Genomic DNA, 23,679 nt, shown 5'->3' on the forward strand with positions numbered 1-23,679 from the left:
GCACGGAAAATGTGATCGGGGTCAAGATCAGACGGCGCAGGTTTTTCCAAAAGTTTGATTCAAATGCCATTTGAGCAGGTTTCACAGGAAGTGTTCGAATTGTAGGATTGACCGTTACGAAACATGAAAATTTTTTAAATTCGGGGGTTTTAAGTGGGTCACTTTCGCCTCTCGGCTATTTTTAAATTTTGTTTTTCCGATGGTTAAACAATGGGGAATTAATATCAGTCTCGTTTACAGAACCGGTCGGTTTATATAAAGATGATTTAGTGGAGCTGACAGGAGTTATCGATAATTTTATAACCTCCAATAATTGATTAGTGAGCGTGCGGTTTGTGGGTTAAGGTAATAATTTATTGCAGATAAAATCAGAGTTTGGGTCTACGGGTTTATCTGCCTTATCAGATCGGCTAATAGCAAATGCGCATAATTCTATTGTTCTGGGATTTTTAATAATTATAATAAGTTTGGAACTTGAAATTCCGGTTTGTATTAGTCACCCACAGAAACTTTATCAATTTGAAATGATTCCAATTAATTGGGTGAAACGTGAGTCAAATGTGAGGCAATTTTTATTAAAAAAATAAAATCCATTATCAATTTAGAAAGATGTTTCGTAAATTATGGAACACTTTACGATTTCATGGTGGAATTATTTTCCATTGCCCCAATTTCGCCGAAGCAAGATTGTTCGGGTTACGAATCAAAATTTGTCTTTTCAGGATTCATTATCAATTTAATTACGAAATTAAAGTCAAATTGAAAATCAGTTATTGTCATGTTGGCAGTTTAATTGTTTAGTTTCTGAATAACACCAGTCAACGAATTCTGGAAAAAAATTGCACTGGAGAAGTGGAATGGAATGAAAAGAGAACAGTTAAGTAATAATCGGAAATTCGAGCTGAAAATTTGAGTTCCTGAAAAATTAACAAAGTTACGAAATTGAAATTTCAGTTTTGATGTTACGCATTCTTTTCGAAGCCTTTAGGTTTTGTGCGGTCTTACAATTTCTAAATTCTTTAGAAAACATTCCTGATGAAGAACCTTGCAAAATATAACCACAGGACAATTTCTAAGAATAGAAAACTCCAGACAGGAAAAAGAATTGAAAATACAGAGTAAAAATTCCACACCTCTATTTCTTTTATTTCGGGCGTGTTTTATTATCAGCGTCCAATGAACGGATTGTTATGACCTTTTCACTTAAAAATTTATCCAATAAACAACAGTTTTGAAGTGTTACGACCGTATTGGTTGTTCGGGTCCGTTTTTGCTACAAAAACTAATTTGATAAGGACAATGCGAGCCAATCAACGAATTTTTTTTAAGGTTTTAATCCGATTCCGCCACATTCTCCATTTTGTTATAAAGAAAGGGTTGATCTTTGAATGAAAATGTCTAAAATTCGTCTCTTTTCTTCCAGAATTGTTAATTGGGTTTGGAAAAAAATTATACTGGGGAAGTGGAAAGTCATTTCTTATTTATAATGTGAAATGGCCTGGCCTCCTGATTCTGAATCTGACGTCCGTTTTGATCTATCAGGTCCGGATTCAAAAATATTATTGAAAAAGATAATTTTTGGGTTTTACTAATTTAATAAGCTTTCCAACGACCTATAAAAGTCTTTACTATAGGCAAAGTATTTTTTATGATATTTTTGAAAAACTGTTCTTGCGTCCCAAAAACCACTCTTTTCAGTGATTTTCACATGCAATTTTGCAAATAACTTAATACATCGATTTTTTATTCTGATGCATCATTAAAAAGACTGAGATCTTGCCTTTTTGGTGCACTGACAGATGCATTGCTATCTCTTATCGTTTAGAAGTTATAAGACAAAAAAAAATGGAGAAGTTTTTCAAAATTTTTTTTTGTTTTTTGGCAATTTCATAAAACATTTAAATTGCTTAAAAAAATCCAAATACACATCTAGACACTAATTGAATTTTAAGATGATTTTAATGCTAACGCAGCGCAAAATAATCATTTTAGAAAGCTTCTTGATGAAGAGTTTTAATTTGTTTTTGGATCAAAAAAATTACAGTGGAAATCTTTGAAAGAATTATTTTTAAATTTTCTGGGGACACAATAAGTAACTATTAAATACAAACACTCGCCAATCTGTTGCAAAGTTGAAATTAAAAAAAAATTATTCCACAATTAAGGAAAAACACTTTTTATTTAGTCCTGTAATTTGGACAGTTTTCGGGGTAGAAAGCCAAAATTTTCAGAATTTGTTACTTTCGACTTCTGTATTAAACACACTAAATTGCAAAATTCAAATTGGACAGAGAAAAAAAAATAAAAAAACGACATCGACATCACTTTCTATTTAGTCCTGTAAATTAAAGTTTTCGGGGTAGAAAGTTAAAACTTTCAGAATTTGTTACTTTTGAACTTGTGTTAGACACGCAAAATTAAATACAAAATTTAAACTGGACAGGAAAAAAATAATAAAAAAACTTCCATGATCAGGGAGAAACAAAAAATTTTCAATAACACTGCCTTTTTAGTCCTGTAAATTGGACAGTTTTTGTGGTAGAGAGTCAAAATTTTCAGAATTTGTGACTTTCGACTTCTGGGTTAAACACACTAAATTACAAAATTTAAACTAAACAAGAAAAAAATACATGAAAAGGGAGAAACTAGCAATTTTTATCAACACTTTCTATTTAGTCCTGTAAATCGGTCCATATTCTTTGTCATGCAACTCCTAAATAGCAAGAGATAATAACTTTTTTAACAGTACGTTAGAAGGCAGAAATCTCAATCTTTATAATGACGTATCACAACAAAAAATCAAAGTACCAATTTAGGAGTTCTATGCAAAAAAGTGTCAAAACGTATTAAAAAACCGTTTGTTTTTCGTTTAATTTTTATTAAATTTTCTCAAATATCTTGGCAAAAACTAATTCTCCCGTCAACTTCTATAGTTCGTTAGAAAGCTTATTAATTACCTTTTCAATGATGTATTATAGAGTTTCATGATTTAGCAAGATGTTAAGCAAAAATGAAAAACACAAAAAAGAACGCGGCGGGGTATAAAAAAACGTATTTTACAAATATCTCCAAGTATTGACATGATGGAGCAAAACGGGCTTCGGATTTAGAATCACTAGACAATTCTACTTTAGAAATGACTTTTCACTGCTCCAGTAGGTACAAATTTCGTCCGAAATTCGCTGTCTTATCAAAAATTAATGCATAAAATTTAATTAGAAAATTAAAATTATCGAAACCCACACCAGCAATTTAATTTGTTATTAAAGTTTCTAGACTAATAAAACCAGAAATGCATTACCAAAAAAATCAGGAAATTTCTATTGGACCGACAATCAATTTTAAAAGTTCAGTTTCTAAATTAATTAACATAATTTCAAGTGAACTTTTTGTTGGACAAAATAATAAAAAACCAATTAAATAAAATTGAGACTTAATTAACCTGTCATTATTCGAATTCCGGGTAACCAAAATGACCGAAAATATTTTGAAAATTGAAGGTAAAACTGTATCAAATTAATTAAATTAGTCACCATCAATTGAGAAATTTCAGATTTTTTGTTTTAAAATCAGCATTTCGCCAGACATTTTCAGAACCCGGATCAGATCATTCTCCAAAATTATCTCATTCCGCTCCACCCTCGTGACTAACACCACCTCTATTTTCCGATGAAATCACTCAATCAAACCTCCGTCACTTCGTCCTCCAACCTCCACCAACACTTTTCCCTCTTACAAACCCTCAAACCCTACTTCTTGCCACCAGTGACCGCCAAACACCAGTTAATCTTCAGCGATCGGCAAAATAAGATCTCCAAAAAAAGCGCGAGCGAGCACTTTCAGTTTCACGCGTCCGGTGATTCCAACGGTAGATCGAGCGAGGAGCGCGTGCCACAATGTCATTTTAATGGTTTTGGTTGAAAGCACGTTTAAAATGAAGTTGAGTGCCATAATTTTGTTGTTTTTGGTCGGGACGACGTTGGCAGGATGTCCCGCCAAGAAAAACACGAATAAACTTATCTGTTATTATAGTAAATTGATTCATGTGGATGCGTGTAAATGTTCGCATGTTATTCTGCCGGCCGATTCGGATGTGAAAAATGTTGATCGTGTCAGAGAACAAGGAAAAGGGGTGAAGATTCTCATCTCCGTCAACGAGTTTAATCAGGTATTAGATGTTTACAGGCGTGCTTGCATTCATTTTCATAACAATGAAGGTCGGTAATTATAATTAAATACCACGCATCTTAGAGTATTCTTGTTATGATTAATTTCGCGACAAGGTTGCACCACAATTCAAAATACCAACCTTGCGACCTATAAATTCCCAGACTGGACCTTGGTTCCAGTTTAGCATACGAAAAATGTCATAAATCTCCATCAAGTCAATTATGAGTCTTTAAATCTAACATTTGCGACCACAAAATATTGAGAGTGTGGCCAAGGTCCCCACATTGATGGAAAGTTCATCACGGGAGCAATTAATTTGATCATGGAAGAAAGGAGAATGGTCTTTGATTAAATATGTGCTTCAGATTAAAAGTAAGAGTAGATAAAGCTCGATGAAAGTGAATGAGTGCAATTTTTAGCCACTGCAGGTGCCGGAGTCCTCCGGCGAAATGAGATCATTCAAAAATGGGAATTTGTCGCGGAATTAAAAGTAAAAGTACATTTTTGCGTAGGTCGAAACTAAACATAGAAATTGAGCGATTTTGCAAAATAAAAAACCAGTGGGCGCTGGGAGTGGTCAATTCTAAAATCTCCTTTTCTGAAGCGACTAACTTTTCTTCAGGGTTTGGTCGACCTCCTCAAAAGCAGCAAAGTTGACGGCATCGAAATCAATTTGAAGAAACTCGACTCGAAGAACGACATCAACGACTTTATATCGACTGTAAGAAATCGACTAGGATCGGACTTACAAATCGTCCTTTCGGTTCCTGCGAAAACCGAGATCCTGGCGAAATACTACGACTTTAAAACTCTCAGTAAAAGCGCGGATCTCTTTATCCTCCAAACGGCGTTCTTGGGGGCGTCCAAAAATGTCACGTTCCACCCCAGTAGACTGTCAGGACTATGGGACATGCAGAACACGGTAAGTGAAAGCGGATTTTCCGGGCTCCGGAGTTTTTCCGGTCGAGTTGGTACAATAGAGATAAGATATGATGAATCTGAATCGGAAATGTACCTTCACCTATTGTATTAAAAAACAAGTGAAATTTCTTCCAAAACCGCGGTTTCCCTGAAGGTCAACACTCCTACATTTATCCTCCTCCTCGTTCCAGACGTAGTACACTCATGGAGTTACGCAACGGTCCGTAAAAGGACTCGGTATAATAACCTCAAGTCCATAAATATTCACCCAGATCCGGGTTACGTACCAGAGACGTACTCTCACAGTTTTTCCTCAGGACTCCGTCGTGGACTTGGTGAGCGGCCTGGGGGCGCCTCTATCCAAATTAGTAATCACCTCGCCCGTCCAAGCCTTCAGGTTTAAACTACAAAGTGAGAAACACACCGCTCCTGGGAGTCCGGCCCTGGAGGTGCAATCCATCACAAGAGACGAATTGTGCGACGTTATGAAAAACGGGGCGAATTGGACTTTGGAGCGGGATCAGGATCAGGCCGGTCCTTATATTTTTAGGTGCGTTATGAAAGAAAATTTTAATTGATGAAAGGTGGATACAAAAGGCGAGAGCTAACATAACATCGCAGGTGTGTCATGGAAAATTATTGTATAAGAATTGGAGACTTTCGCAATTTGTTCTACTTTGCCATGGTTCAAAGTGTGCACCTAATGCGAGCGACATTGCCCATGGTGGAGACTGGAAATTATGAGATTTCGCTCTTTTTCCAGCAAGGACCAATGGATCGCTTTCGACGACGCTACCAGCATCGACATCAAAGCGAAGTACACCCGAGTGCGTGGTCTCGCCGGAATGGCTCTCAAGGACCTCTCTCAGGATGGCAACAAATGCGAAAGCTCCCTCCTCGACGCCGCTTTCCAAGGACTCTCCCGACAAGCTCGCGCGCCGCGTGGCGCCGTCCTCCACTCGTTAGAACGCGAGATCTTGGAAACTTCAGCGAGACCTCTTGACACCGTTCAAGTCTCTCCGTACCGAATCTCCAGAGTAATCGACGTAGAAGGCAATGTTCACGTCATTAGAAAGGTAAGATAAGTGCGATGGTGGTGTAATGGTCAGCATAGTTGCCTTCCAAGCAGTTGATCCGGGTTCGATTCCCGGCCATCGCAAGTTTTTTTGTTGAAATCCGGGGATTTTCCAGGATACGAGGACCGAATTCGAATGCTCCAGACAAGGATATTTCGTACACCCAAGGTCCTGTGGAAGATTCTACCGGTGTGTGAAATTCGATCAACTTTCCGATGAGTTCAGCGTCTTCGAGTTTGATTGTCCTGCAGGACTCGCTTTCGATAATCGAGTAGAAGTTTGCGTTTGGCCTGGAAGCTTACCACATGCCTCCGCATGTTCGGGAAGTAGTGAAATTGCTCCCGTGCCCAGAGAAAGATTTATTTGCCCGCAAGAACCAGGTGAGATGTTAACTCATTTCCGCTTAGCATGACTGTCAAAATTAATACCACGCCTCGCTGAAGAAAGTGAATGTACCATCGCGGTTTTACTTGGGTACCATCAACGGGCGATGGTGGTGTAATGGTCAGCATAGTTGCCTTCCAAGCAGTTGATCCGGGTTCGATTCCCGGCCATCGCACCATTTTTTACCGAAACTCAAATTTTGGTTTTATAGGGTACTACGCTGATCCCGAAAACTGCAGGTGGTTCTTCGCTTGTTTGGACCACGGAAAATCACCACTCTCCGCCTACGAATTCAGATGTCCCTTTGGCTTGGTCTACGATGAGTCACGACTTCTTTGTGAATGGCCTTGGTTGGTACCCAAATGCGGCAGCGGTTACGCTGTTGCTTCCCAAGTCGTCTACGGAGGATCTGTTGCTCTGGAGCAGTACGATGGTCTGGAAGTACTTGGTGTTACCGCTCTTGGAGGTCTTCATGGTCCTCTGCCACAGCAACAACCTCAGGTGTATAGTAACGTTGGTTTAACAACAGGTACGTTAAGATCTTCCTCGATGTGTTTTGTTACATTGTTGTCTAGGTGGAGGACACCTTTCTGCCAACGCTGCTCAGTCTTTACAAAACGCTGGTCTTCTAAAGGGTAACCTCCAAGGCTACTCAAGTGGTAATCTTCAAGGCTACTCAAGTGGTAATCTTCAAGGCTACTCAAGTGGTAACCGCCAAGGCTACGCAAGTGGCAATCTCCAAGGCTACTCAAGTGGTAATCTTCAAAGCTACTCAAGTGGTAACCTCCAAGGTTACGCAAGTGGCAATCTCCAAGGCTACTCAAGCGGCAATCTAGAAGGTTACTCAAGTGGTAACCTTCAAGGCTACTCAAGCGGCAACCTTCAAGGCTATTCAAGTGGCAACGTTGAAGGCTACTCAAGTGGCAATCTTCAAGGCTACTCTAGTGGTAACCTCCAAGGCTACTCAAGTGGCAACCTCCAAGGCTATTCAAGTGGCAACCTCCAAGGCTACTCGAGTGGTAACCTCGCACTCAAAACGACACAAACAGACAACTTAGGCTTAGTCGCCACCGACTTATCATCAAACTCAGTTGCTGCCAACTTAAACTACCAAGCCGGCTACGCGGGTACCTCTAACGCCCAGCTGGTCAACAGCCTCGCTGATCTCTCCCTCAAAAACGCTCAATACCAAGCTAACGCAGGAACCTCCTATAGCAGCGGTACCAACGGTAATATCAACATAGTCGGAGGTGGCTACTCCGCTGTCGGTGTCAGCAGCTACGGGGAAGACAGCAATCTCGTCTCTCACGTAACCCAATCGCCAGTTTCCGTCTCTACAATTCCTACAGTAACTGCTGTTCCGGTACCCGCTCTCAATGTAGCTTCCGGATTCCAGAGTTACCAAGGTGGTGTTGTTGCCAATGTACCAGAGTTACAGTACAAAATTTCGTCACATGGAAACTCCGGGTATCAAAACCGCTCAACTAGCTTCTTAAATGTCGTATCTTCAACACCTGCAACTGGGTACAGTTATCCTAAACCAACTGTAGCTTTCGTTGAAGAACCAATCAGATCTACTTTATCAAGTGGTACTTCGTTCGTACAACACAATATAGCTGTGCAACCGGTAGTGTCTACGACTCAACTACCAATTGTTGAGAAAGTGGTACAACCTGTGGTAACGACGTACCAGCAACCAATTTCAGTACAGAAAGTACAACCGGTTGTTACCACCTATCAGAAACCTGTATCGTTCGTTCAACAGAAGATTCAACCTGTGTTCGTCTCAACTCCTGCACCTGCTGTGGTTGAGAAAATCAATCTTCAACCAGTTGTATCAACTGTCGGTTATGATTATCCAAAACCGGCCATTAGGTTTGAAGAAAGTCCTGTCAAAGCAACGAGCTTTAGTTTTGCAGACATTTCACATTCAGTTTCGTCAACTGCTAGGCCTTTAACTTTAGTCCAACAAGTACAACCTCAAGTTCATGTGGTACAACAACCTCAAGTTCATGTAGTCCAACAACCCCAACTTCAAGTGTACAACGTACCATCATCAACCCCCAAACCTCTTATTGTTGAACAACGTCCTCAGGTTTACGTTTCATCAACTCCTGCAACTGTCCCAGTTGTTCAACAAGCTGTGTCATTCCAGAAGCACGAGATAGTTCAACCTCAACTTATTCAACAGAAAGTAGTACAACCCGCAGTTGTTTCAAGCTTCAGTATTTCGAGTAACAGCGAAGGGTACCATTACGAGAAGCCCACTATTGTTTTTGAAGAAAAACCGGTTGTTGCTGTACCGAAAGTTCAACTAACGTCTTATAACCTACCATCATCAACTGTCGTACCAATTGTCAAGCAGCCTGCATCATTCATACAGAAAGAAGTTGTTCAACCGCAGATTCAAGTATCATCGTACATTCCAGTGTCAACACCTAAGCCTGTGATAGTCGAGCAACCACAGCTTTACGTTTCATCGACGCCCGCACCGATACAACCTGTTTCATTCTCAAGTTTCCAAAAACACGAAACTGTACAACCTGTGGTTCAACAAAAAATTGCACAACCTGTTTCAACCTTCAGTATTTCTAGCAACACTGGGGGATACCATTACGATAAACCTAGCGTAGCCTTTGAGGAAAGACCTGTGGTAACATACCAGAAGCCTGTGACAACATACAGTTACCAACAACCGATTAGTACCTACACCTATAAGAATGTTGTACAGTCCACAGTGAACCAAGGGTACAACTATCCTAAGCCTGCAATTGCATTCCAAGAAGTACCCGCAGTTACGAGACTCGACCAGAAACAAGTTATTTCAAGTTATAATTATGCAGCTCCTGTGAAACCCGCGGTAGTACTACAAAAACAAACGCCTGTGGTTACAAGCTATACCTACACGGCCCCGTCTACTGTCAGACCCGCTGTGGTACTTCAGAAACAACAGCCTGTTGTAACAAGTTATACTTATCAAGCACCGGTGGTACAGCAACAGCCTGTGGTTACAAGTTACACATACACGGCTCCTTCAACCGTAAAACCTGCAGTGGTACTACAGAAACAACAGGCTGTAGTAACAAATTACGAATATTCTGCACCAGTACAGCAACAGCCTGTGGTTACAAGTTACACATACACAGCTCCTTCAACAGTAAAACCTGCAGTAGTACTACAAAAACAACAGCCTGTGCTAACAAATTACGAATATTCTGCACCAGTACAGCAACAGCCTGTAGTTACGAGTTACTACACATATCCTAAACCAGTACAACAACAGCCTGTGGTTACAAGTTACACGTACACAGCTCCCTCAACTGTAAAACCAGCAGTGGTACTACAGAAACAACAGCCTGTATTTCCAAGTTACACGTACACGGCTCCATCTACAGTTAAACCCGCTGTCTTAGTCCAACAGCCTGTGACTTACATTGAAGCTACGACACCAAAGACAGCAGTGTTTTTACAGAAACAACCAATCACGTACACGTCCAAACCTGTGGTTTTGAAAAAACAACCGGCTGTAGTTTCAAGTTACAGTTACACGGCACAACAACCTGTACAATTCAGAGGGTACGACTATCCAAAACCTGCGGTACCATTCGTCGAACAACCTGTAGAAACGTACGAGAATAGGCAACCAGTTGAAGAAGTACCGTTTGTTAAAAAGAAGGCTTATGTGACTGGTGGACAAAGTTATCAGTACCAAGAGTACAAACCTGTGGTTGTTGAAAATTACCAAGCGCCTGTGGTTTCGACACCAAAATACCAACAATATAGTGTCGATTCTGGGTACGTCTACGAGAAGCCTGTAGTACCATTTGAAGACACGAGAGAATACAGGCCACAGATAGTTAGTACGACCTCTAGACCTGTTGTTAATTACAAGTACGTGCAATCAACGCCCAAACCAACATTCTCTTCGACGATAAACACAATAATCGAAGCTAAACAACCATGGACGTTCTATGACAGTCGGCTGACATCAACGGTACGACCTGTGCAGTACTCAACGTCGTTGCCTGTCGTCGAAGCGGTTACCTCAAGCCGGCCAATTTCCCGATATTCGTTCGGTTCTTTTGATGAGCAATACCAAGAATATGCTGTACCAGTGGTCACAACGCCGCGAGTGGTACCTGTACAAGTCACTACTCCAAGAGTCGAGTACGTCGCTCCCATCAGAGTCACAACTCCCAGAGTAAAAGTTGCCTACGTCGCCCCTCGCGTGAAGATACCAGCAACTCATGTACTGGTTACCACCAGCCGCCCCATCGCAAAATACTCCTTCAGTTCGTCAGACGCGCAGAACCAACAAAACGCCCGAGTTGTAGAAAACTACGTTGCTCCAGTGGAGGTACAACCCTCACGTGAATACCTCCCCGTTACTACAAGCGCCCCGGTAGTTAAACTGACTACTTCTCTTCCAGTGACACGCGAGTACTTACCACCGAAATCGAGAGTAACACCGTCACGTGAGTACTTGCCTGTTGATGAGGTATCAACGGTACGACCTGTGAAAATCGTGCGAGTTTCGCGACCGAAGACCATCGTCAAAGTTAACGACTTCCATCCACTTCTTTCCGCGAAACTAGGAGCTCAATGCACGTGCGTGTCGAATGCGGTGAAATTGCGCAAGAAGCCGTTACGAATCATCGTGGAAGAAGACGATGATGATGATGGTTATATTGTTGATAATGATAGTACTGTTGTGGAAAATTACCAGTATGAGCCGCAGAAGGTTGATATCACGCCGGCGCCTGCGGTGTATGTTAAGAGTGCCGAGATCACGCCAACACCGGAAGTTTATATTAAGAGTACCACGCCTGTTTACATCAAGAGTACAACACAGGCACCACCCGTCTACGCCAGAAAACGAGTTAGAGTCCGTCCAACAGTACCATTGGTTACGTCGACTTTCCGTTCAGTACCAGAAATTCAAGACACTGTCGTTGTCAACGCTGTTAACGACGCCGACGCAACCAACATCCAGGTTCCGAAATTCGACCGGTACGGTCCTGGTGGTTGGCGCAGTCGTGACGAAAAACTCCAAGGTACCATCGACTGTCAAAGAGCTGGTCTCTTCAGACACCCAACACAATGTAATAAATTCTACGCCTGTCGTTGGGATTGTACCAAGAACAGGTTCACTTTACATGTCTTCAATTGTCCGGTGCACCTCACATTTGACAACAACTTGGGGGCTTGCAACTGGCCAAGTCAAGGCCCCGCTTGTTTGGAAAATACTCTTCTTCCCAGTGATTAGTTAGGTTTAGGTTTATTTATTGCGCATTGTATCATCGTGTTATTTATTGCATCAACCATTTGAAGGAGTCAGCTTTGGGCATGGATGTCTTAACTTAAGGAAAGGGGAGGGGGCCATGCAGTGGCGTATCTTCTTAGTTCTAAAACATGTTACAAGAGGAAGGAACCTCATCAACGGCTTGTGGTTTTTCATTAGTACATTAAGATTTTCAAATAAACATTAAAATTAAAATCGTGTTTATTGTAAAAATTAAATCTCCAAAGCGACTTGTTTGGTGTCCTTCAGTACCCCTTGGTACCGCTTCAAGACCGGTTTAACCTCATCCTCCAGGAACTCGCTCACTTGTTCCGCCGCTCTCCCTGTGTACGTCTCGGGTTTGAGAATCTCCTCCAACTCTCCCACAATGGGGGCGAAATACTTATCCCTCTTCACCCTCTCCAAGAAATCGTTGTCTTTTCCGTGTTCTTTGACTTGAGCCCCCGCTTCGTGTGACAACACTCTTATTTTTTCGTGGCAGACCTGCCGATCGCCCCCTTTCTTCACCATGGCCATGATGATGTTCTCCGCCGACATAAAAGGCAGCTCTTGCATGATCCTCCTCTCGATAACTTTAGGGTACACCACCAGCCCTTGCGTGACATTCTCTAAAACCAACAACGCCGCATCTGCCGTCAAAAACGCCTCCGAGACAGTCAGTCTCTTGTTCGCCGAGTCATCGAGAGTCCTCTCAAACCATTGAACTGAGTGAGTATTCGCCGCATTGGAGTACAGCGCCATCAAGTGCCGCGCTAACGCACAACACCTCTCGGATCTCATCGGATTCCGCTTGTACGGCATCGCGCTACTCCCAATTTGCGTCTTCTCGAACGGCTCCTCCACTTCTTTCATGTTGGCGAGGAGTCTTAAATCGCTACACATTTTGTGGATGGTCGCGCCGAGAGAGGAAAGGGTGCCCACGACCTCCAGGTCGACTTTTCTAGTGTAGGTTTGCCCCGTCACTGGGTAGATCTTATCAAAACCTGAGAGCTCAGACACGCGTTTGTCGAGCTTCCGCACTTTGGTACCATCACCGTCGAAGAGTTGGAGGAAGGAGGCTTGGGTACCGGTGGTACCTTTCGTTCCGCGGAACCTGAGGTCGTCTTTGGCGCGACGAAGAGCTCGCTCGTCTAAGAGGAGGTCGAAGAGCCAGAGAGTGGCGCGTTTGCCGACGGTGGTGAGCTGCGCCGGTTGAAGGTGGGTGAAGCCTAGAGTTGGCAGAGATCTGAAATTTTAATCGGTAAAAAATGCGGCGGAAATTAGTAATTTTTGCTTATCAATTTTTCTAGATTACCGAGAATTTAGTCGAACCTAAAAATCCTAGATATAGTTTTTATTACAGTGAGTAACAAAACTATGACAAAAACACGTTATCAGTGTTACCATATTAATTCTTATCGCATATGTACATGTGTACAGGTTTCGTATTGACACACGTTTTTATCACAAGGCAACAGGTCCAAATACGGTCATGTCGCAATCAATAATCACCGCGCTCTCGCAGGAATGCAGAATGCACTTTTCCATCAATTAAACTTACTTGTATTTCTCGGCGAACTGCGCTAGATTCTGGATGGTAAAGGCAAGTCGTGGCAACAATAAATCTAATCCGTCTCTGATAATAATGAGATCCGTGTTGTCGCCCACGAAACAAGAAGTGGCCCCTAAATGGATGATGGGTCCGGCTGTGGGACACTGTTTCGCGAAGACGTGGACATGGGCCATGACGTCGTGGCGGGTTAATTTTTCTTCAGCTGCGCAGGCTGAGAAGTCGATGGAGTGGATGTTTGCTTCCATTTCGGCGATCTGGGCGTCGGTGATGTCCAGGCCGAGCTCCTAATGAGAAGTAATCAAAATGGGGATTTCATTAGTCGGGTAAAAATACAGACGTACGTAGAACAAAAATTCAATTTTATACATCGTTCTGCTAACGGTGCCATATTGCTCTTAATAATTCACTAAAATTTCAATCTTCTACAATTAAAAACAGCAGAGTTACAAAGTTTAATAAAAATTTTGGAAAATACGGTTTGCTCCTGAAATAAAATTTTCCTAAATTTGTGTCGTTTCTTTGAAAATTTTCTAATTTAGTACATACAGTTAATTAGATAATTCAAAATATTAAATCTTCCAAATTTCACACTGTTGGCATTAAAATTGTTAAAGTTATAGAATTTAAAAGTCATTTGTGCATTTTGAGGTGGTTCAAAAAATTAAAAATTAAAAAAAAATTTATTTCTGGTTCCAAAATTATATGATTCGGCGAAAATTAATTAGAAAATCGCTTTCAAGAACTCTCTAAAAATGTATCCTTCTAGCATTAAAATCGTCAGAATTATAGAATTTAATAAAAAATTTGGAAAATACGCTTTGCTCCAAAACTAAAATTTTACAAAATTTGTGCTATATTTGTTAAAAAATGTTCTAATTTAGTTTATTAGAGTTTGCAAAATAGTAAAGTTTCCAAATTTTATACTTTTTATATTAAAATTGACAGTTATGGAATTTAATACCAATGTGTGCATATTTTGAAGACGTTATAAAAATCAAAATTTCTAAAATCTCTAAAATTTTTATTTCTGAGTCTAAAATTATGTAATTTAGAATCATTAATAAGCATATCGCTTTCAATAACTCCCTGAAATCTTATTCTTCTAGCATTCAAATCGACAGAGTTACAAAGTTTAATAAAAAAATTGGAAAATACGGTTTGTTCATAAAGTAAAATTTTCCAAAATTTGTGTCGTTTGTGCTAAAATCTTCTAATTCAGTACACTTGATTAAAGAATTTCAAGTAGTAAATCTTCCAAATTTCCTACTATTAGCATTAAAATTGTAAAAGTTATGGAATTTCAAAGTAGTTTATGTATTTTGAGGTCGATCAAAATGTTAAAATTTCTAAAAATTTTATTTATGGTTTTAAAATTTTATATTTTGGCAAATTTAATAAGTATATCGTTTTTAATAACTCCAAAATTTTATAGAATTTAATAAAAAAATTGGAAAATACGCTTTGCTCCAAAAATAAAATTTTGCAAAATTTTCTGATTTAGTATAGTTGATTAGAGCCTCCAAAATGAAAAAGCCTCAAAATTTTAAACGTTTTGCATTCAAATTGGTGAATTATAGAGTTTAATAGCCACTAGCCAATAGCTAATAATGTAGCATAAGTAAATTAAAACCTAATAGTTGTAATATATGATTATTAATAAACTCCTAATTCTAACAAGTCGTAGGGGATGATTTCGGGCTTTTCCATTATTATGACTCATACCAACCCAAAAATACACGGGATAAACATAAGAAATCCAAAGAGCCCAAAAAAACTATAAGCAATCTAAAGACTCTAAAGGCTCTAAAAGAAAGGAAAGTAATAAATAAAAAACGAAAGAATAACACGACTGAAAGAATAAAAGAAGTCGAAGAATCGAAAGAATAAGGTTCTTAAACCACTCAAAACCAAATCGTTTGTCGTATAAATCTCACCGCTGAGTCAAAATAGTTTTGAAATCGATAACAGGTATTTTTGAGTCATAGATTCTACATCATTCGGAAAACAAAGCGTTATCTTATCAGTGATACAATTATCTCTTTACCTCATTTCGATCGCAGCAAGTGCACGATTCGGGGTGTAGTAAAAGGAAGAGAGTTTTTTGTTACAGAAGTGTCCACTGAACCGAAAAAATGACAAGTATAGAAACTGTTGGGGCTCTAATCCTGAAGATACTTAAGTTGGTGAGTTAAGTCACTTTTTCGGGTTTTATTAATCGAAAGTACGTGTCAATCTTATCTATGGCGCACTTGTCTTTGTTATAAAGGGCGTGTTCGAAAAAGTACGTGAATCATTGCGATGAGTAAAAAACAATTTAAAGAATGGCACGACGGTCCTTGTACAGTTTGGATATTTAATATTCATGAGTTGTACCTAAAGTTAGTTGGATTATTTTTCCCGTCTCTTGCTTATCGTATTTGCAAGTTTTATCCAATTGACGATAACACGCCTTAAATTGAAATAACGTCGTCTTACTAAGTACTAATTGACTCCAATTGACTTAGACCTGCGAGTAATTCATTTCATTCATAAAATCCACCTAAAGTCCTTGCCCCCTTTGTAACATCTCTTATTTACTTAGTAAATATTTCAGAACTTGCCACACTGTTTATGAGCGTGTGCTACTTTCAGGTACTCAACTTGATCATCCTGATTCTATACAGGACCGGCTACAGCGGAGGTTTCCTGGGCGTCGGAGGCACATGGAACCTCAACGAAGAGAAGAATCCAGATGCGGAAATCGTCGCATCTGGAGTCTTCGTCGGCTATTTCATCTACACAACCGTGTCGATAATCAGCCTGTGTTTCTCCACAGGGGATCATAAAACGTAATACGCAAAATTGTAGCCCTGGGGATCTATAATTTACATTTTAGGACTTTCACCGACATTGTTATGAACATCGTGGGCGTTTTCCTGTGGGTGGCGGTGGGAGCTACCGCTCTTCACTACTGGAGCGGGTACCTTATGGAAAATAAGTACCAAACGACAGCTTCGGAAAGAGAAGTAATTTAAAATGATTGAATTAGAGTAAACTGGAAATTAATTGCTTTGTTTAGGTTGGGCTCGCTATGGGGGCGCTGTGTGTGCTGAGTGGAGCAGCTTATCTTGTTGATACCGTACTAGCCATCATCTTCGTCATTAAAGCCAAAATGTAAACAAGGATTAGACAAGTTTGAACATTTTGTAAAATTGAAAAAAAATCATTGTTTTTCTTCATCACAGTTACGAAGTAAGATTGTTCAAAGTTCACAAACAAAATTGCACCTCATTTAGAGTAAGGTTTCAAAATGTAGCTTAGATAATTTTGTATTGTTTTTCTATTATATTTATAATTTTAACGAGGTTCATTTAATCATGACTAAACTAGAATGAAATCGTCCTAGATTGGGCAAGATGTATGTTATTCCATGTTATCTGTAGTGTGAATATAATAAATATCGTAAATTTTGTAATATTTATCTTGTTTTTTATTCCACTTTTTACTCGTTCTAAAAATTGATAAAAAGCATAATAAAAAATGAAATAAGAATTATTAATTATTATAAAAATTGGAACTTGAAAAAGTTTTTCTCAAAAAATTTTAAGATTCTATTCCGAAGATGCGAAGATACGCCTCATTAAATCGCAAATCGTACTAAGAATTTTAATGAGTATTGTGATTAGTCACCTAACGCCGCGAGGTGTGGGCGTCAATTAAATCCACCGAGGGTTAATTAAACTATTAAAGCTCTCGTCTTACTCATTGTCTTCAGTAACAGTTCGACCTCGCGGTCTAAAAGTCGCCAAAGTGGATAACTCGGAGTATTACGACTCGCCGAAGAAAGTGAGGATGTCGGCGGAAGTAGAAAACAGCAAAGATGAAGAAACCAAAGAACAACCAAAGAAGACCATCAAGGAACTGTTCAAGAAGCACTGGCAAATTGGACTGAAGATCTTAGAATTGGTAGGTACCCAAGACCAAGGTTTTGATGAGATTAATTTCTTTCAGCTCCTTTGCGTTCTTTGTATTGGGAGCGCGTACGACGCTCTGTACACGATGGGGATCGGCAGCAGCGACCTTCACCACGTGGGGGTGCTGTACACGTCCTTCACCGGTTATATCGTCATCATCATGACTTTTTTGATGAGTAGATATCTGATGGTGCAGATCCCGTTCAAAACGAGCTCGCTTTTCTCGATTTGTGGCGCGGGGTTGTTTTTGGCGTCAGGAGTGTTGCTGATTGTCGACAAATCGTCTTTTATGCGACACTACCAGTCGCCTCCAGACACTCTTCAGCAGTCCATGTTGATCTTCACGGTGTTTTTCTCTTTTATTAATAGTGCGGTTTTTACACTTGACGCTGTGTTGATTTTCCGACGACAAGAAGACTTCTAGGTAATTTAGGAGAGTTGTGCAAACAATATAAGAACTGTTTGGTTGCAGATTCTCTGCGCGGGTTGCATGGGGTGCATCTATGAACCAGCCGACACCGTACATCTGGGGAAAGAGCATCTTCACCACACTGGTATTATGTACACCGCCTACACCGGATTCATGCTTATCAACTGTGTTCTTCTGATTGGGCGCGCTCTGGGTGATCGGATACCTTTTCCGACAGTCATCCTCTTTGGTATCAATGGTGCTTGCTTGTTCTTCATTGCTGGAGTGGTGTTAACAGTTGATAGAGTGCAGTTAAGTGGGAAGATCTTCCATCCGAGACAGTACCAGTTGACTTTGATGACAATTTCTGTTAGTTTAGCTTTTTGTAACGCTCTCATTTTTTGTGTGGAGGTCGTTTTCACTTATTTGAAACGTCAAGACTTGTGAGGTGGTCTCATTATGTTAAGGTAGAGTAGGGCACAATCTTATCGAAATCCGTCCATTTGTACATAAAATAAAGGTCATACTGACAGGGGTAGTTTTATTATTATGGCACTCAATCCTAAAAGTCCGAATTCTATCAGATCATCTGCAATCAAACGTGGCATCGCCACTGTCATGTCAATGTCGTATCCTTAATAAAAAATGTACAATATCTTCAAGAGCCGCTATGAGCCGTACAATCAAACGTTCTACAGTACTTCTCCTATTCGCTACTTTGAATTTGTGAGTACTGCCATTAATTAGTACCACCCCCTTGACTAAATTCTTGTAGCTACTATGTATAGTATGTTTCTCGATAGTTTTGGCGATTATTATCACTCAGCCTTTTACACTAACCATCACACTGGCGATAATTCTAATAGCAGTCACCCTCTCTTTCTCTATCATAACCCTGGTCGATATAATAGCAAACACTCTGTATAACCCGATGTACTGGAATATGTGGATCATCTTCGCCATGGCTGGAGCTTTATTCTTGTTCACCTGTGCTGGTTTTCTTATAGCCATAATAACAGCAGCGCACACATTAGTCATCGTCGCTCTAGTATTCACCATGATAGCTGCAATAATATTCCTCCTAGATGCCTTGCTCATCCTCAAGTAAGAGTTCCACCCTCTCTAAACTTTATCAAGCCCCTAAATTGTAGTCTAGCTCGTCACGCACTATACGAGGTCGTCCCTGTTGTCACAGAAAAAAGAAGTAAAACCCGCCGAACTCCCGTAACTGGTTCTTCCCAAACATACGTAGATGATAGACCCATACAAGTCCGCCGAGATATCAGAGAAGATTCCGTGCCTAGAAGTGCTTCACGTCCTTATGGTGATTACGGTGACTCTGAATATAGCGATGGTAGAGGTGGTGTACGTCCTTATGGTGGTTACGGTGAGGGTGAATATGGCGATGTTAGAGGCGCTCCGCGGTCGTATGGTGGTACCTTCCCCATGGGAAGAGACGCGGCGCCGCTTCCAAGTCCAGAGTCTTCAGCACATTCGTTCCGTTCCGCAAGAAGCAGACCTGTGAAGCTCAGCGGATCGAAAACAATCACGGCATCTTCGAAGATTGTCAAAACTCAAGATGGCACTACGGTGTTAGTTGATGGGACTCCGTTGGTTGAAGAGCGGTTAGAGAGTGGGGAGGTGGGGTATCGAGACCATCGAGGTGTGATTTACACGAAGAGTGGAATACCGATAGCTCCGAAAAGGTATGAAGTGGACAAACATAAGACGGCTCATGTTATTAAGAGTGGTGGAGTGGTGATCAGAGATGGGAATTATTACACCCAAGACGGAAGAAGGTTTCCACCGATCAAATTCGACGCGTTTGGACGACCTACTGGGAGAGACGGTACGCCGTTCGAAGAAATTTCCATCGGGCAAGGAAATATTGTCTATCAAAGTCCTGAAGGCTTCCTCTACACGAGTGACGGAAATCCCTACGGTTTCTACCCGGCGTTCAAAAAAGACAGCAGTCAACTCTGCACCTGCACCGAGACATTCCCTGAAGATAATGCGAAACCTTACTTGGTACCCAGGCGAAGTATTGAAACCTTCCGGACACAAGAAGTTATCAGAACTGTTGAGTTTAGACCTTGTGATTCTGCATCGTGTCCAGCTCAAAGCGACTGCCAGTATTACGCGTATGGCGACATTCCTTTGGTCGAAATTCGAACACCATCGGGTACCATGTACCAGGGCCCCAACGGGGAAATGTACCATGCTGATCGAAGAGGCGTGGTGTTGTGCAAAAACTACCCTCCAAAAGATCCGCGAATTGAATCTGAGCCCGTTAATTCGCGCACGGTTGCGGTATCCACGAGGATGGTGCCAAGATGCCAGGAAAAATCAAAGTAAGTAAAGGTATTGTTAGACCTCCATCAAGCGGGTGCTTTTAGATCGTCGGTCAGCCAACAAACTTTCGCAAAAGCAAGCTACGAAGAAGTGCCACAAACTTCTAGAACCACATCAACAACGGGAAGACCACAAGAGTGTTGCAACTGTGGCCAAATATACAGTGGCGCACACGTTTGCAAAGTCAAGACAGAAATAAAATCATGCGAATGTGGCAAAATGCACGAAGAAAGTGGGCAAGCTCGTAGATCAAAACCATGCTGTTGTAAGGCGCGGCCAGATTCTCCCCCAGAATCACGACCAATTTGCGGTTGTGTGGAGTAAGAAATGCCACCAGCTTGTAGAAACATGTTAGAAATAATGAAATCAACTTCCAGCATCAAGGAGGTCTCATACGCAAAATGTGAGTGTGGGATCCCGCAATGTTCCTGTGACCAGAACGAAAGATATTCAGGGAAATCTTCAATAGAGCGCTCGAGAATATCAGGTAGCTTCCCATAAGTTTGAGCGTCGTTTAAGTGCGTTTTAGAGCCCCTTCAGACGATCACAGAGGCAGAAATGGAGGTAGAGCTTAGCTCGACTAGATCTGTACAAAGATCGGGTAGATTTAGACCGTACGACCAGTCCAGCAGTTCCGCCAGAGAGACAGAATATGATACAGACCCTGATTCGTCTCGATCTCTACGCAGATCAAATCGAGCTAGACCTGTAGAACTCTCGGCCGGCAGCGTTGACATGAACACGCGTTCTCAGTCAGGTGAAGTCCAAACGAGCGAAACTCGAATGATCAGAGCCACGGACTTGCAGAAAATAAATACGAATGTAGGCAGAAGATCATAGGTCCAAACTTTAGTTTTAATGTTAATTTGCATAGTTTACACGTTTACAAATAAATTTCTCTCCGTTTATAAGCGGAAATAAACAAACTCTGTAATGAATAAACCCAACTCTTAAAATATTCAGTTGGCAAAACCGGCGGAATGGCAGAAGACGATCCAGAAAACCGATCAAAACGCATAGCTTTATCTCGGTTTTTTAGTATCGATTCTGAACTTAACATGAGTTGTAACATCCCGACGTCCTCACCGACGTACAGTTTCTACACTGGGGATTTACTTCTTAAAATCGGTCAACTGGTAAGTTAAACAAATCAATTTTCTTCCTTTGACCATCTTGTAGATCACCGGCATCATCTGCGTAGGTTTGTACGCACGAGGTGCCACCATCTCCACCGAATCTTTACCCTACGTCTGTTTCCCGCACGTGGTCTTCGGAAGTTATATAATCATAACTTCGGTCATAATAATGAGTTACATTTTCGGGCAACTCATGCCAGATGTTGTAACAAGAGCGTTTCTGTCAATCGGAATGAGTTTGTATTTTATTTCGGCGACAATTTCCACCACGGTTTGGTGTAGCAGGAAAAATGTGGGGAGCGCGACGCAAGAAGGGTCTCTGACTCAGACGCTTCTCCTAATTCAGGCTATTTTGAGCTACTTGAACAGTGCGCTCTATGGGATGGACTTGTTTTTTAATATCAAAAAAGCTGTGTTTTTCGAGGGGTAGTTTTGCTAATTATTAATATAATAAAGCGTTTATAATTAGAACCTCATTTATTTTTAGTTCATTTGGTTCACAACTAGACAACCCGTCGCAACAGTTCTATTTGTTTTACTTGAAAGAATTTAGTTCAACGAGTTGTAATTGCGACTCGTTTATCGTAAAAATAAATATTAGATGTTGATATGTAAATTCCAGTGTTAATACTCGAAACTCTCCAAGAGCAATTATTTATATAGTCATTTCGGTGCAGATAAAAAATGTGCAGCAAGAAGTTAATTTTGGATTTAAAAACACAAATAATTATTACGACAAATCATGAATATGCGTATTTATACAAGAAGGAATTTTTTTACCAGTTGAGATATGCAACCAACAATACATCACCGTTAAGGGGGCACATAACTCAACTAAAATTTAAGAAATGGAAAATAAGGAAGAGTTGATGTTTAATTAACAGTCCAGGGAGCTCCTTATTACCAATAATTACAAAAATACTTTAATTAGAGCAGATATTCAAATTTTAGAAAAGTTGTGATTTAGTCATGCGTTTGGTGCGATACAATTTTAAATCTCCTAAATCTGAAGCCTAATGACCATTTATGACGCACATTACCGCCTTGTGCCCTTTAAATACGTGTAATTTTACAATCAGAGATGGAAAATTTAAAAAGCCCGCTTTCAAGCATCATCACAAGTCCAGTGGAAATCGAATTTTTATTAAAAATATTTATTAATTCTCTTATTTCACCGCAAATATTCCCCTTGAGACAGAAACTATGACAGAAACGACAATTTAAGAGAATTCTTCAAATTTGAGCCTCCACGAGCTGTATAAATGCATTTAAAAGCACCATAACCTCACTTTCTCTCTTTTACATTTACGCCTCTACTAACCTTCTCAGCCTTGGCCAGGTTTATCCACAGCTTCCTCCACGTCGAGAACTTCTTCTGGTCGCTGAAATTGTACTGCATGTCCTTGCTGGCATACCTGGTGCTCAAAGGAGACCGATAATTGCAAAAGGGGTTGTTGGGGTCAAAAACTTCTCCGTTCTGTGTGGTATACATTTTTGGGATTTTCTGTCTTGTAGAAGATCTAAAACTTATCGGTTATTTCGAGACTAATTTTAGTTTTCACACGTTTAACCGAAGACAATGTTATCTGTTGAGTGACCTTGGAGTTGGATGGGATTTATACGCATGTTCTTGCGCAACACGTGACTTCAGAGGTTATCAAGGGGGCACGGAGGCTTTATCGGTTGTTTTTCTGCGATAAAAGCCCCCTGTAGCGACAAATAATGCGGTTGTTGATAACACTATCATAGCATTTTGAAATAAAACTAAAACTAGGGATAGTAACAGTGGGGGTGGTAACACTGATAAACTTAAGCGCCGTGATAAAGGCCACAATTTAACTGTAAATCGGTGAAAACTGCCTCAAGTGTCTTCGTTGTAGTTTTATTTTTACTTAGAATTGTTGTTTCTGGTTGAAAATCGGGGAAACTTTGTTTGGGGTGGTACCCCTGTTGCAAATTTGGAAAATCCACTCACCGCGGGAAATTCAACAAAGAGCGACCTTTTCTTCTTTTAATTAGTCACTGAAGGCCTCTTTTCCTCCACAATCAATTTTCTTCAACGAAATTATTTAATGAAAACGAATCGCTGCCACTGAGGTCATGTACAACAACGAAATTCTTTCGCAAGCACATGTTAAATGACATCCTTGTTAGACGTTCTCACGTTCTTATTCGCTTCTTTTTAGAAATTATGATAATACGTTTGTTTTTTTCCAAAAAGTGTTGCCTATTTTGATTGGTTTAGTCCACATGGTATTGTTTTCAACACAAAGACGTTTGCATTTATTAATAGAATGATCATTAATTATATTTAATTGTTTCTTGACCAAATTTCGTCAGGGTTGCAAGTCCGTTTATGATCATTTAGGTAATTAGTTTTGAGGTGGTTTTCTACATGTTGGGACAAAGTACTGACGTGGAATA

The 23,679-nt window shown here is 40.4% G+C and overlaps 6 protein-coding genes and 2 non-coding genes across 10 annotated transcripts; 7 read left to right on the forward strand and 1 right to left on the reverse strand.

Moving 5' to 3' along the window:
• Positions 1 to 3,811: 3,811 nt before the first annotated feature.
• LOC148171965 (uncharacterized) lies at positions 3,812 to 12,048 on the forward strand. Its single transcript, XM_088040488.1, has 7 exons — positions 3,812 to 4,168; positions 4,793 to 5,092; positions 5,409 to 5,641; positions 5,855 to 6,167; positions 6,283 to 6,547; positions 6,763 to 7,080; positions 7,127 to 12,048. Exons 1-7 carry the CDS (start codon positions 3,908 to 3,910, stop codon positions 11,815 to 11,817), a joined length of 6,381 nt encoding a protein of 2,126 aa, XP_087896614.1. The 5' UTR covers positions 3,812 to 3,907; the 3' UTR covers positions 11,818 to 12,048.
• Positions 6,179 to 6,250, forward strand: TRNAG-UCC (transfer RNA glycine (anticodon UCC)). Its single transcript has one exon. It is a non-coding gene; the product is annotated as a tRNA-Gly (tRNA).
• On the forward strand, positions 6,655 to 6,726 carry TRNAG-UCC (transfer RNA glycine (anticodon UCC)). The gene has a single exon. It is a non-coding gene; the product is annotated as a tRNA-Gly (tRNA).
• Positions 12,037 to 22,955, reverse strand: Adsl (adenylosuccinate lyase). Of its 2 annotated transcripts, XM_088040490.1 has the most exons (4): positions 22,827 to 22,955; positions 22,577 to 22,775; positions 13,394 to 13,689; positions 12,037 to 13,078 (listed from the first exon to the last, which is right to left on the reverse strand). In XM_088040490.1, exons 2-4 carry the CDS (start codon positions 22,745 to 22,747, stop codon positions 12,067 to 12,069), a joined length of 1,479 nt encoding a protein of 492 aa, XP_087896616.1. In that variant the 5' UTR covers positions 22,748 to 22,775; positions 22,827 to 22,955; the 3' UTR covers positions 12,037 to 12,066. The 2 variants fall into 2 exon arrangements, with proteins under 2 accessions (XP_087896616.1, XP_087896615.1); XM_088040489.1 differs by having other exon boundaries at positions 22,577 to 22,954.
• Positions 15,435 to 16,865, forward strand: Ssk (smooth septate junction protein snakeskin). Its single transcript, XM_088041074.1, has 4 exons — positions 15,435 to 15,588; positions 16,037 to 16,233; positions 16,281 to 16,410; positions 16,464 to 16,865. The coding sequence occupies exons 1-4, from the start codon at positions 15,538 to 15,540 to the stop codon at positions 16,560 to 16,562; spliced, it is 477 nt and encodes a 158-aa protein (XP_087897200.1). The 5' UTR covers positions 15,435 to 15,537; the 3' UTR covers positions 16,563 to 16,865.
• LOC148171970 (uncharacterized) lies at positions 17,137 to 18,299 on the forward strand. Of its 2 annotated transcripts, XM_088041241.1 has the most exons (3): positions 17,137 to 17,350; positions 17,396 to 17,782; positions 17,831 to 17,921. In XM_088041241.1, the coding sequence occupies exons 1-2, from the start codon at positions 17,237 to 17,239 to the stop codon at positions 17,780 to 17,782; spliced, it is 501 nt and encodes a 166-aa protein (XP_087897367.1). In that variant the 5' UTR covers positions 17,137 to 17,236; the 3' UTR covers positions 17,831 to 17,921. The 2 variants fall into 2 exon arrangements, with proteins under 2 accessions (XP_087897367.1, XP_087897368.1); XM_088041242.1 differs by lacking the exon at positions 17,396 to 17,782 and having other exon boundaries at positions 17,138 to 17,350; positions 17,831 to 18,299.
• Positions 18,413 to 20,133, forward strand: LOC148171971 (uncharacterized). Its single transcript, XM_088041196.1, has 3 exons — positions 18,413 to 18,493; positions 18,543 to 18,871; positions 18,919 to 20,133. Exons 1-3 carry the CDS (start codon positions 18,413 to 18,415, stop codon positions 20,120 to 20,122), a joined length of 1,614 nt encoding a protein of 537 aa, XP_087897322.1. The 3' UTR covers positions 20,123 to 20,133.
• On the forward strand, positions 21,095 to 21,918 carry LOC148171972 (uncharacterized). The gene is made up of 4 exons (XM_088041198.1): positions 21,095 to 21,255; positions 21,299 to 21,681; positions 21,743 to 21,819; positions 21,878 to 21,918. The coding sequence occupies exons 1-4, from the start codon at positions 21,100 to 21,102 to the stop codon at positions 21,916 to 21,918; spliced, it is 657 nt and encodes a 218-aa protein (XP_087897324.1). The 5' UTR covers positions 21,095 to 21,099.
• Positions 22,956 to 23,679: the final 724 nt, after the last annotated feature.

Source organism: Gnatocerus cornutus, chromosome 7 (assembly GCF_029298725.1).
Source record: "Gnatocerus cornutus isolate USDA-ARS CGAHR chromosome 7, icGnaCorn1.1, whole genome shotgun sequence".
NCBI lineage: Eukaryota > Metazoa > Arthropoda > Insecta > Coleoptera > Tenebrionidae > Gnatocerus > Gnatocerus cornutus.